At 41.0% G+C, this 12,794-nt stretch overlaps 1 protein-coding gene, 1 long non-coding RNA gene and 1 other non-coding gene across 4 annotated transcripts in view; 1 reads left to right on the top strand and 2 right to left on the bottom strand.

Moving 5' to 3' along the window:
• LOC129552671 (uncharacterized) overlaps positions 1-12,794 on the top strand; it is a 64,736-nt gene that overhangs the window by 1,520 nt on the left and 50,422 nt on the right. The window lies entirely within an intron of this gene.
• Positions 8,376-8,481, bottom strand: LOC129552889 (U6 spliceosomal RNA). Its single transcript, XR_008685369.1, has one exon. It is a non-coding gene; the product is annotated as a U6 spliceosomal RNA (small nuclear RNA).
• AGBL3 (AGBL carboxypeptidase 3) overlaps positions 11,335-12,794 on the bottom strand; it is a 109,502-nt gene continuing 108,042 nt past the window's right edge. The window contains exon 18 of the mRNA XM_088834676.1: positions 11,335-11,846. Coding sequence (XP_088690802.1) covers positions 11,435-11,846 — 412 coding nt within the window. The 3' untranslated portion in view covers positions 11,335-11,434. The remainder of the gene's footprint in view (positions 11,847-12,794) is intronic.

Below are 12,794 nucleotides of genomic sequence, written 5' to 3'. Positions count from 1 at the left end.
CTCAAACTCACGTCCATCGAGTCGGTGATGCCATCCAGCCATCTCATTCTCTGTCCTCCCCTTCTCCTCCTGCCCCCGATCCCTCCCAGCATCAGACTCTTTTCCAGTGAGTCAACTCTTCGCATGAGGTGGCCAAAGTATTGGAGTTTCAGCTTTAGCATCAGTCCTTCCAAACTATATAAATACCATGTATCAATAACCTCAGATATGCAGATGACACCAGCCTTATGGCAGAAAGTGAAGAAGAACTAAAGAACCTCTTGATGAAAGTGAAAGAGAAGAGTGAAAAAGTTGGCTTAAAACTCAACATTCAGAAAACTAAGATCATGGCATCTGGTCCCATCACTTCATGGCAAATAGATGGGGAAACAGTGACAGATTTTATTTTGGGGAGCTCCAAAATCACTGCAGACAGTGACTGTAGCCATGACATTAAGACGCTTGCTCCTTGGAACAAAAGTTATGACCAATATAGACAGCATATTAAAAAGCAGAGGCATTACTTTGCCAACAAAGGTCCATCTAGTCAAAGCTGTGGTTTTGCCAGTAGTCATGTATGGATGTGAGAGTTGGACTATAAAGAAAGCTGAGTGCCGAAGAATTGATGCTTTTGAACTGTGGTGTTGGAGAAGACTCTTGAGAGTCTCTTGGACAGCAAGATCAAACCAGTCCATGCTAAAGGAAATCAGTCCTGAGTATTCATTGGAAGGACTGATGTTGAAGCTGAAACTCCAGTACTTTGGCCATCTGATGCAAAGAACTGACTCCTTGAAAAAGACCCCAATGCTGGGAAAGATTGAAGGTGGGAGCAGAAGGGGACGACAGAGGATTAGATGGTTGGATGGCATCACTGACTCAATGGACATGAGTTTGGGTAAGCTCCGGAAGTTGGTGATGGACAGGGAAGCTTGGAGTGCTGCAGTCCATGGGGTCGCAAAGAATTGGACGTGACTGAACAACTGAACTGAACTGAAATACCATGTATAGTAGCTGAGCCAGGTAGAAAATGATGATTTCCTTTCCTTTCCTGCATAAATTTTTATCTTATTCTACAGGTGATACTTGCCTTAAATTTTTGTTTGTTTCCTTGGTTTTCTGTGTACTTTACACTAACCCAGCACTTAAGTCTGCACGGTATTTTTCTTTTTTCAAGGAATTTATATGCATGATCTTCTCCCAGGATAATCTCCCCCAGTGCCTTCCAGCCTGCTCCAGTCTGGACTGATACCCAGCTGTCGTCCTGGCATTTCATTTCACCACTACCATCCTGGGGTTCTTACTGTCTCTCTCCAATGTTGGATCACATATTTCCTGCATCAAAGGCTTTTTTCAATCCATTCTTTACCTACTCTTAAATTTGATCAAATATAAAAGAATATAGAATTTTAGGTTAAAAATAATTTGCCTTTATAATTTTGAAAGTCTTGTTCCATTCCATCTAGCTTTCACTAAAGTTGAGAAGGTTAAAGCCATCCGGCTTTCTGGCTTCCAAAATGGCCTCCTGCCCTAGTCTCATCCTTGTAGCTTTGTCTTGTAAGATAACATTGTTATTTTAGTAGGTTTTTGAGAAGGAGCAAAATTAAATGTGTCCAGTTTGCTAGTTGGTGATAGACAGGGAGGCCTGGCGTGCTGTGATTCATGGGGTCGCAGAGAGTCGGACACAACTGAGCGACTGAACTGAACTGAACTGAAAGTCTAATTTTTTTTTAAACCCTAGGAGGGCACTCTCTGGCTCTCTTTCGCTGGTTTGTTCTGGCAACACAGCGGCCTTCTGAGTTTGTTGCTTTATCAAACTTCTGTGTGTGCTGTGCTTAGTCACTCAGTTGTGTCCGACTCTCCACGACCTCATGGACTGTAACCCGCCAGGCTCCTCTGTCCATGGGATTCTTCAGGCAGGACTACTGGAGTGGGTAGCCATGCCCTCCTCCAGGGGATCTTGCCGACCCAGGGATTCTTTACCATCTGAAACACCAGGAAAGCCCCATGAATACTGGAGTGGGTAGCCTATCCTGTCTCCCGGGATCTTCTGAATCCAAGAATCGAACCCAGGTCTCCAGCACTGCAGGTGGATTGAGCTACCAGGGAAGCCCGATCAAGCTCCTAGGCGCCCCTTAACTGCTAACCACCCAAATCTCCATTGTTTTTGACAGCGTCCTTAGGAACTTCTCCACATTCCATTTCCCATTTCAAACAAATCATTATAAGTAGGGGGAACTCCAGAGCTCTCAGCCTTGGTCACACACTGCACAGAGTGGCGTTTCCCTTACTCTCCACTGGGGTGAAGGGCGAAGTGGGTTGTGGTTTAAGTGCCATGAGCTCTCACTGCCCTTACTGAGATTCAGGAGACTTTTTAAAATAAATGTTTCTTCACTTGTTATGTGTTGTTGGGACAGTTTCTTTTTAGAAAAATATTTGTTTATTTGGCTTTGCTGGGTCTTAGTAGCAGCATGCGAGATTTTAAGTTGTGGCATGTGGGATCTAGTTCCTTGACCTGGGATTGAACCCTGACCCCCTGAATTGGGACTGTGGAGTCTTAGCCATTGGACCACTAGGGAAGTCCCTTATGACGATTTCTAAAGACTTATTTTTTTTTTAAACCAGTTTTGGTATTCTCACTGGGGAGTGGATGGAGGGTTTTCTCAGGTTGTAGTTCTAGAACTGGATTTGTGCCCCTTTATAATTTTTTTAAAATTTTTATTTAATAAATAGTACAAAGCACAATGCCAAAAACATTAACAGTTAAAATTTCACCAAATGAAAAAAATAGAATACACAGTTGTAAAAAGCTACATTAAGTTATTTTACAATTGCCTCAAGCTGCAAAAAGAAAAAAAACCCAATGCCATACCTAAGTTATCCCTCTCTCAAAGTAATGCCATTTATGTTATAAACCACGAGCACCCCATCAAAAGACGGGAACTGCTTTTGTTAATTCATATATATATATATGACTGTATCACTTTGCTATACACCTGAAACAAACACAACACTGTAAATAAAATATAGTACAATATAAAATAAAAATAAGTAACAGAACTTTGGGGCTTTACACCGAGTTAGAGTTCTTATCAGAGGGATAACAGCACCACAGCCGCACTGAATCCTCATGAAGGAGGCACACGAATGACTGGATTACAAGAGTTACAGGAATGAGAGCTGCTCACATCCCAGAAACTACAGCTCACAGAAAGCCAACAAAGGCACGAGATACAGACCATTCACTTACGAATGTGTAAAACTCAAAAAAGTCCATGTTATTCCTACAACATGTTGAAAGTGCTTCAGAATTCACATAATACTAATTTTCTTTTGGTTCTGGTTAAATTATATATACCAGTTTATAACAAATGGTAAAATCTGTAACTCTGTTCAAAGTTTTAAAAGATTACTTAAGAATAGTTTCTTGTATTTCTATGCCACCTTTATAGTTCTGGTTTCTCATTTCTTAATTAGTAAATTCAGTGTGCAGGTTCTATCCCAGGCTAATTGATATACTTCCAGAAGGAATGGCCTCTTAAATCCACAGAGTGTTGAGGTGGGGAACCCCCAACCACGTCAGGTTCGTTTCATATATGATAATATACATGTTTCAATCCATTCTCCCAAATCATCCCACCCTCGCCCTCTCCCACAGAGTCCGAAAGACTGCTCCACACATCCGAGTCTCTGCTGTTGTCTCGTATGCAGGGTTATCGTTATCCTCTTGCTATATTCCATATATATGTGTTAGTATACTGTATCAGTGTTTTTCTTTCTGGCTTACTTCACTCTGTATAATAGGCTCCAGTTTCATCCACCTCATTAGAACTAATTCAAATGTATTCTTTTTAATTGCTGAGTAGTACTCCATTGTGTATATGTACCACAGCTTTCTTATCCATTCGTCTGCAGATGGACATCTAGGTTGCTTCCATGTCCTGGCTATTATAAACAGTGCTGCAATGAACATTGGAGTACATGTGTCTCTTTCAATTCTGGTTTCCTCGGTGTGTATGCCCAGGAGTGCAATTGCTGGATCATATGGCAGTTCTATTTCCAGTTTTTTAAGGAATCTCCACACTGTTCTCCACAGTGGCTGTACTAGTTTGCATTCCCACCAACAGTGTAAGAGGGTTCCCTTTTCTCCACACCCTCTCCAGCATTTATTGCTTGTAGACTTTTGGATAGCAGCCATTCTGACTGGCGTGAAATGGTACCTCATTGTGGTTTTAATTTGCATTTCTTTGATTATGAGTGATGTTGAGCATCTTTTCATGTGTTTGTTAGCCATCTGTATGTCTTCTTTGGAGAAATGTCTGTTTAGTTCTTTGGCCCATTTTTTGATTGGGTCCTTTATTATTTTTTAAAGGGAAAATTTTTAACTGCATAAAATCTAAAGAAATTTAGATAGCAAAGAATATCATGAACAAATCTGAAATGTTAAATTGCAGAAAATATAAAAATAAGAAACAGTGGTTGTAAATAAAAGTACTGATAGGTTTAACTGGGAATGTCTTTGGTTATTTAGGTTTTTGTTTTCTTGAAGCTGATAAACCAGTAACAATTTACTGAGGTAAATATTAAGCTATTTATATAGACTTCTAATAGATACATATATTGTAATAGTCTTTTGTCCCCCTCTGTTTCAAATATCTCCATCTAGTTTTGTAAAACACTGATGATGGTTTAATTAAGAGTAAAAATACAATACTTACATCTTCTAATTCTAGGGGGCTTAATGAAATAGAAATGTAAATATCACAGTCAAAAACATATATATTTAAAAACACTCTTAGGAATGAATAGTTCTATCAAACAATAAGAAAAAGACAAAGAATCAAGTAACAGCTGCTGCTGCTGCTGATAAGTCACTTCAGTCATGTCCGACTCTGTGCGACCCCATAGACGGAAGCCTACCAGGCTCCCCCGTCCCTGGGATTCTCCAGGCAAGAACACTGGAGTGGGTTGCCATTTCCTTCTCCAATGTGTGAAAGTGAAAAGTGAAAGTGAAGTCGCTTAGTTGTATCCGACCCTTAGCGACACCACAGACTACAGCCAACCAGGCTCCTCCATCCATGGGATTTTCTAGGCAATAGTACTGGAGCAAGTAACAGCAGTTAAACTAAATTGAGGTTAATCCAGATCACTTTTAAAGAGAGAGAAAGCCACCCATCAGATGTCCTGCAGTGCGCATGGATGTTCTGGAGAGGGCTGCTCTGAAATCTGAAATGAACCTGCATGGGACCCTGCATCCCTTGCGCTGACCTCACGGTGTCACCCTCATCCTTCCTTGGAAAGGGAGACATTGTCATCCTCTGTCCGATCTTCTCTAAAGAGAGCAGGTAAACTTAGCACCAGCAGCACAGTGTGAGTAAGAGACCGTAAGGGATTCCTTTTATCACTTACTGCCTGTCTTACTCATGTGTAATAGTTTCCAAGCACTTCTCTTTTTCTGGTCCTTCAGTTCCCACGCTCCTCCTGTCCCTCATCTTCTTGGGAAGGCAGGTGTAGATTTTCCTGAAAGATGAGTGTTTACACCCAGACCATCCATTATTTCCCTTTGAAGTTGTTCTATAAATTTTTTTTCCTGAGATGCTTTAGGCTTTAATTAGTTGGGACTATGAGTCAGACATGACTGAGCGACTTCACTTTCACTTTTCACTTTCACACATTGGAGAGGGAAGTGGCAACCCACTCCAGTGTTCTTGCCTGGAGAATCCCAGGGATGGGGGAGCCTGGTGGGCTGCCGTCTATGGGGTCACACAGAGTCGGACACGACTGAAGTGACTTAGCAACAGCAGCAGCAGCAGGATTCCCATCCCTTTCTGACTGGTTGCATGTGTTCTTGAAGGTGAGTCATTAGCACACTGTGATGTGATAGTTAAAGGACTTCACTTTTTGATTCATTTTGAAGGATCTGCTGTGTCCTCAAGTGAACAGTGGACCCTTCCACATTTAAGTGCTGCCTAACGCAGACTTTGTACCCTTGGACGACTGGCCTCTGTGAAAGGCAGTTTGAGGCCTTTATAGGTTTGTGTAAACTAATCTTTTCACTGACATAGCAATATTCTTTATCCAGGGCAGAAAAACTTTTGGCTAGCTCTTTATTCCTCCTTAAACTATGGTGTTCAGTTCTGTTCAGTTCAGTCACTCAGTCATGTCCGACTCTGCAACCTCATGGACTGCAGCACGCCAGGCTTCCCTGTCCATCACCAACTCCCGGAGTCCACCCAAACCCATGTCCATCGAGTTGGTGATGCCATCCAACCATCTCATCCTCTGTAGTCCCCTTCTCCTCCTGCCCTCAATCTTTCCCAGCATCAGGGTTTTTTCAAATGAATCAGCTCTTAGCATCAGGTGGCCAAAGTACTGGAGTTTCAGCTTCAACATCAGTCCTACCAATGAACACCCAGGACTGATCTCCTTTAGGATGGACTGGTTGGATCTCCTTGCAGTCCAGGGTACTCTCAAGAGTCTTGTCTAACACCACAGTTCAAAAGCATCAATTCTTTGGTGCTCAGCTTTCTTTATAGTCCAACTCTCACATCTATACATGACCACTGGAAAAATCATAGCCTTGACTAGACAGACCTTTGTTGGCAAAGTAATGTCTCTGCTTTTTAATATGTCTATAGGTTGGTCCTAACTGTTGGCTTCTTACTAAAAAATATATCACAGAAGCACCTACTGAAGGAAAACCCAAGGGGCTTTGCTTCAAGTAGTCAGAGAACACCATCAGAGCGCTGTTCCAGGCACAGCCGGACAGCTAGTTCTGTGGCCGTCTGAAGGCCCTCCATGGCTCCAAAGGCACAGATGCCAGGCCTCTGGCTGTTAGGATGCCAAGGACCACACTGCCTGCTTCTGCCCCTGTGGAGTGAGTACATCTAAAACAAACAAGTGCCTGGCATGTAGGCTAGACCATCGGTGGGGCAGGGAAAGGGAGGCCTACTTGAAGAAAACGTTACATGCTTTGTTCTGTTCACTGTTGCACACATGGAAAGTGGTATTCGTCCTGTGCATCAGGGCAACTGTAAAAGGCTGACGGTAGTCAGGACCCATAAGCTCCGGCTTCTCTGGGCCCCACCTGCTGTTGCATGAAACCAGAGGACAGAGTGGTGTCACACTGTAACCTGTTCTCTGAACACAAGCACGTCAGGGCATAGTGTGAGACGTGCCAGAGTAGCGCATGCATGAGCCACGTTCCTGGTGAGGCTCCTTCTCCAGATTTGGAATTTCCTTCTGTAGCCTTGAAGCCTGATCCTGCCTACAGAGGTTCCAGGGATCTCTCTTCTTGGTAGACTCCATTCGAGCCTGTGTCAGTCAGTGCAGACAAGCCGGGTCAGAGAAATGAAGGGCCTCCCCCAAGGGATTTCCTCACTGATCTGGAGTTCAGTTAGATCTCAGGAGAAATCAAGAGGAACCGTCGATGTCTTCCCCTTTCGTGTCATTTCAGTGGAGCCTTGTCGTGGTTCAGTCTCAGATGGGATGACTCTGCCCCAGGTGCCTGCCCTCGGGCGGCCCTGCCACCATCGGCACAGTCCTCTTCAGAACCGATGTGACTTGTGCTGAGGGAGCGCGTCATTCTATCAGCGAACTGTGCCATCTTTTATTTCTTTAAACAGAGCCTCACTCTCCTGGTATCTCTCTAGCAGACTCAGGCCCAGAGCCTCTCGTGTCCATCACGGAGGACTCTGCCAGGAACAGTTCTCTCCTCACAGACTTTTCCCAAAGAAGAAAGGATAGAACAATCTGCAGAGATTGGTCTGGGGGATTCGGGTCAATGGTCCACCTAGGAGAGTGGAGAACAGAGGCTCTTCCCAGGCTCGGAGGTGAGGGGTGAAGATGGGCAAATGCTTGATGAAGTGATAGTTGATTCTTTGTTTGTAGTTTATTTATTTGAAAGACAAGTTGCCAACTAGGAGTTCATAATATGTTTCTGAAAGTAGAGAATTTGGCTATGGTAGTATAGAAGGAGATGTTCCTATGAAAAAACAATGACAAGTAAACCCCTTTTATCTTCAGAAAGGGTGAGCACCTTTCTGGGGTAGAGGTGAAATACAACTTTTTTGGTGGTAATGGGCAGATCATTCTTATCTTAAAAGCCTAATTATAAAAGAACAATTTAATGGTATCAGGCTGAAAGCCCTAGAGTTAGTGTATGTCTTTGTTTCCTATTATAAAGCCCTTCTGCCAAGGTCAGTAGCATCAGTGCCAAGTCAGAAACCCAGGCTCTACCAGGCATCACTGTTGTCTTGTGTGGGGAACCAAAGATGGTACAGAATCTGGGTCACATCTGCAGAGAGGATGGGGTCACAGCTCATCCTTAGCCCACCTATCACAGTGGCCTTCATTTGAAGGACATGGGAAATTCAGGTTTGCCAATACCATGCTTGTCTTTTTTTATGGAGCACTTCATGAATTTGGATGTCGTCCTTGTGCAAGGCCATGCTCATCTTCTCTGTCTCATGCCAAATTTGCTGTATGTGCTGCTAAAGTGAGCGCCACACTGTCTTGATTAATGCTCTCTTATAGACTGTAAGTCTTTTTAGTTTTGAAGTCAAATAACATCAGTCCCGTCACTTCTTCTGCCCTTTTGATATTGTGTTGGACATTCTGAATCTTTGATCGTTCTATATAAACTTTAGAATCAAGTTGGTTGATAATTTGCTAGAATTTTGATTGGGATTTCATTGAATCTGTAGTTCAAGTTGGAAAGAACTGACATCTTAATGGTAGTGAGTCTTCCTATCCATGTATACATGGAATATTTCTCCATTTACTTAATCTTTGATTCCTTTCATCAGAATTTTGCAGTATTCCTTATGTAAATCTCGAACAGTTTTGATTTATACCCAAATATTTGAATTTTTGGTGCTGATGTAATTGTATTGTGTTTTAAACTTCAGACTCTAGTATTCATTGTTGGTGTATAAGATGGTGACTTTTGTATATTAACTTTGTATCTTGTAATATTGCTATAATTGCTTATTACTTCCAGCAGGTTGTTTTTTGTTGATTCTTTGGAATTTTCTACATAGATAACCAAATATTCTGTCAACAAATACAGTTTTATTCCTTCCTTATATTTTCTTATTGAATTACCTAGTGCTTCCATTATGATATTGAATGGGAGAGCAGACACCTTTGCCTTATATTTTAACAGGGAAGTATCTAGTTTCATCATTAAATACAATGTGAGTTGTAGATTTTTTGGTAAATATTTTTTAATCAAATTGAGGAAATTTCTCTCCACTCTTAATTTGCTGAGCATTTCTATTCATGAATGGGTGTGGGATTTTGTTCTTTTTCTGTATATATTGATTTATATAATTTTTCTTCCTTATTTGTTGTTGTGATGGATTATATTGATAACTGAATACTGAATCAGGCTTGCATACCTAGAATAAAGTCTGCTTGATCGTGGTATATAATTCTTTTTATACATCATTGGCTTCTATTTTTTTAATGCTTTGTTGAGGATTTTTGCATCCATGTTCACAGAAAATATTGGTCTGTAATTTTCTTTTCTTGTAATATGTTTGTCTGGTTTTAGCATTAGGGTAATGCTGGCCCCATAGATTATGTTATGAAGTAGTCTTTTTGTTTCTGTCTTCTGGAAGAGATTGTAGAGAACTGGTATAATTTCTTCCTTAAATTTTTGGTAGAATTCATCAGTGAACTTGTCTGGGCCTGGTGATTTCTCTTTTGGCAGGTTATTATTTATTGATTTAATTTTTTAATTCATATAGGCCCTTTCAATTGTCTATTTCTTCTTGCATGATTTTGACAAATTGTGTCTTTCAAGGAATTAGCCCATTTCATCTAGGTTATCACAGTTGTGGGTCAAGAGTTGTTCATAATATAATAAGTTGTTCCTTAATTATCTTAATTTCTATGGGATCAATGTTAGTGGCCTCTCTTTTGTTTCTGATGTTAGTAATTTGTGTCTTTTTTCTTAGTTAACATTTCTAGAAGTTTGTAAATTTTATTGACAATGGAATTCAGTGCTGAAAAGAAATGAGGTATCAAGCCATGAAAAGACATGATAGAACCTCCATGAGTATTACTAAGTGAAAGATGCCAATCTGAAAAGGCTACATACTTTATGATTCCAATTATGTGATATTCTGGAAAAGGCAAAACTAGGGAGACAGTAAAAAGATCAGTGGTTGCCAGGGTTCGAGTGGGAGAGAGGGTTGAATAGGCAGAGCATAGAGAATTTTTAGGGCAGTGAAACTAATTTGTATGATACTATAATGGCAGATATATTTCATTATACAGTTGTCCAAACCCATAGAACATACAACACCAGGAGCAAACCCTCATGTAAACTATGGACTTTGGATGATAATGAGGTATCAGTGTAGGTTCATCAGTTGTAACAAATGAATCATTCTGGTGGGATGGTGATAATAGGAGTCTACCTTCTGATTAGTATTGCTGTGAACCTAAAACGTCTCTAAAAAATAAAGTCTATTAAAACCAAAACCAGAACATAACAGTTACTCTTTTAATACCCCAGTGAGCTCTGCTTGAACCCTCTTTGGCCACTGGAAATATTGTTGAGAGTACATTCCCCAACCTCATATCTTCCTGGTTGCATCTTGCTCCTGGGACCTAATGAAGCTTGTGGCCTGTAACTTGAACTAGCTCTCCTGATTATCAGTAGCATTATCCTGTAGTGGCCACCACTGTTGACCTGCAACTCCAGGCAGATTGACTCTCTTTTCACTTACCCACCCATCTTGATTTATTTGCCCGATATACCTGTTTCTCTGCAGTAAGTCACTAATGGTTTCTAGCACACTGCAAGATAGAAGTTAAAGAAACAATGTGTGTTGACTGATTAATTAAAGTGCCTGCTGCTGCTGCTAAGTCGCTTCAGTCGTATCTGACCCTGTGCGACTCCATAGATGGCAGCCCACCAGGCTCCCCCGTCCCTGGGATTCTCCAGGCAAGAACACTGGAGTGGGTTGCCATTTCCTTCTCCAACGCATGAAAGTGAAAAGTGAAAGTGAAGTCACTCAGTCATGTCTGACTCTTAGCGACCCCATGGACTGCAGCCCACCAGGCTCCTCTGTCCTAGTAGGAACATTAAGAGCAGTGCATGTCATCCTGGCTTTGAGATCTTGGTCTTTTTAGTGTTGTGTGAATAAATCATTTCAGAAGAAATCAAAAGTTCAGACATTTTTTATCTTGACAAAAATTAAATATAAATATCTTAAGTGATTTTTCATTTTCTGTATTTTTTCTGGATTTCTTTTTAACTCTGAAAGATGTCCCCACTAAAGAAGATAGGATATCTGAAATTTGTAGTTTAGTACATGCACATGAACAGGTGGGAGGGGGTAGGGATTGAGGGGCCAGGAGGGCTCTCCTTTGTCTTTCTTTTCTTTTTCCTGTGTTAGCATATGTTATCTCTCATCCACAGTTTTCAGAGCAGTGTAAAGCTAGATTATGTGTCCCTCTGCAACTTCAGGTGAAAGGTGGGCTGTCTATGCTTCTTTTTTGGCTGCTCCCCCTTAGTTTTAGTTGGATGGGCGGCTGTCTGCATAGAGCCTTGCTGGCTGGATCCTTCAGCTTGCAGACTCTTGTCTGCATCCTTCTCAGAACTTGAGGGAGTCTTCTCCCATTTGCTGCTGGCAGCTTTCATGTCTTTAGTCTTTGTGGCCTTGACTCGAGAATATTTTTTCCTCTTCTTGGGCCCTCTGAGAGGCAGTGAACTTTCAGATGACTTCCAGGACAGAGGCTGGAGCCATTTTGAAGTGCTTGCTGTAAGAGTCCTCTGGCTCATCAAAGGGAGGTTTCTGGGTGGTGTCCAAGATGTGCTGCATTTCCTTATGTTTATGTTAGAAGATGGCTTTTGTCTAGGAAAGAAATGAAATATGTGAGCTTCTGCCTAATATGTACCCTAAGTATTTGTAGTCCTTAGGTACTGTCATAGTATAAATCGTATTTTTTTTTTGTTTTCCTTTGCTGAGTTCATTCTCCTTTAAGACTCTTACCTTTATAAGAATGATCTAACTTTATTTCTGGTCATGATTTTTTTTTTTATTAATTTTTTTTATTTCTAAAAAAGAATTTTATTTAAAAAAGCACAAATGCAAAGAAATGAACAGAGGAAAATTTATGCGTCGAACCTGGACTGGTCACTTATGATAATATACATTTAAGCACTATTCCAACCTTGTATTTTTAAATGCCCTGAGGATATGTTTATTTGGATACCTCCCCTGACCCCAGCCTTCTTGGTATAATGGCCACTCTGGGCCTCAGCCTTTCTCACATTAATGCATTCAGCTGAAGTCAATGCTCTCTAAAATTCCATCTTGCTCTAAAAATCTACTTTGTGTATTGTTAGAATTAATTCGGTGTACATGCACTGTGCACCCTCCCCGCTCACCTCCTATATTCAGTAAAGAGATCAATATAAGTCTAAGAAAGAGAAGTTTTCCTCGAGAGAGTGAGGTTTTCAAAATTACTAATTGTTGCTACCTAAAGTCTCTCAGTTTTTCTTTAGAATTCCATTTTTTAACCACGAAATCTCAACCATGTTTTTAATTAAACTCTTAATTTTGAGATAATTGTAGACCTACCTGTAGCTGGAAGAAATAATATAGAGATGTACCCTTCACCCAGTTTCCCCTAAATGAAATATCTTGAAAAACTACAAACAATAACACAGGATATTGCCATTGACATAGTCAAGACACAGAATAGTTCCTTCATGTTTCCCTTTTACTGTCATACCTACTTTCCTCCTTCCTCATCTCCTCAACTCCGGGCAACCAATTTGTTGTCCAGATTACATAATT

The sequence above is a fragment of the Moschus berezovskii genome, chromosome 3, assembly GCF_049115385.1.
Source record: "Moschus berezovskii isolate FMDL1 chromosome 3, NW_MosBer_1.0, whole genome shotgun sequence".
Taxonomy (NCBI): Eukaryota; Metazoa; Chordata; class Mammalia; order Artiodactyla; family Moschidae; genus Moschus; species Moschus berezovskii.
The sequence above is the reverse complement of the archived record's forward strand: the minus strand, read 5'-3'. Positions and strand labels throughout refer to the sequence as shown.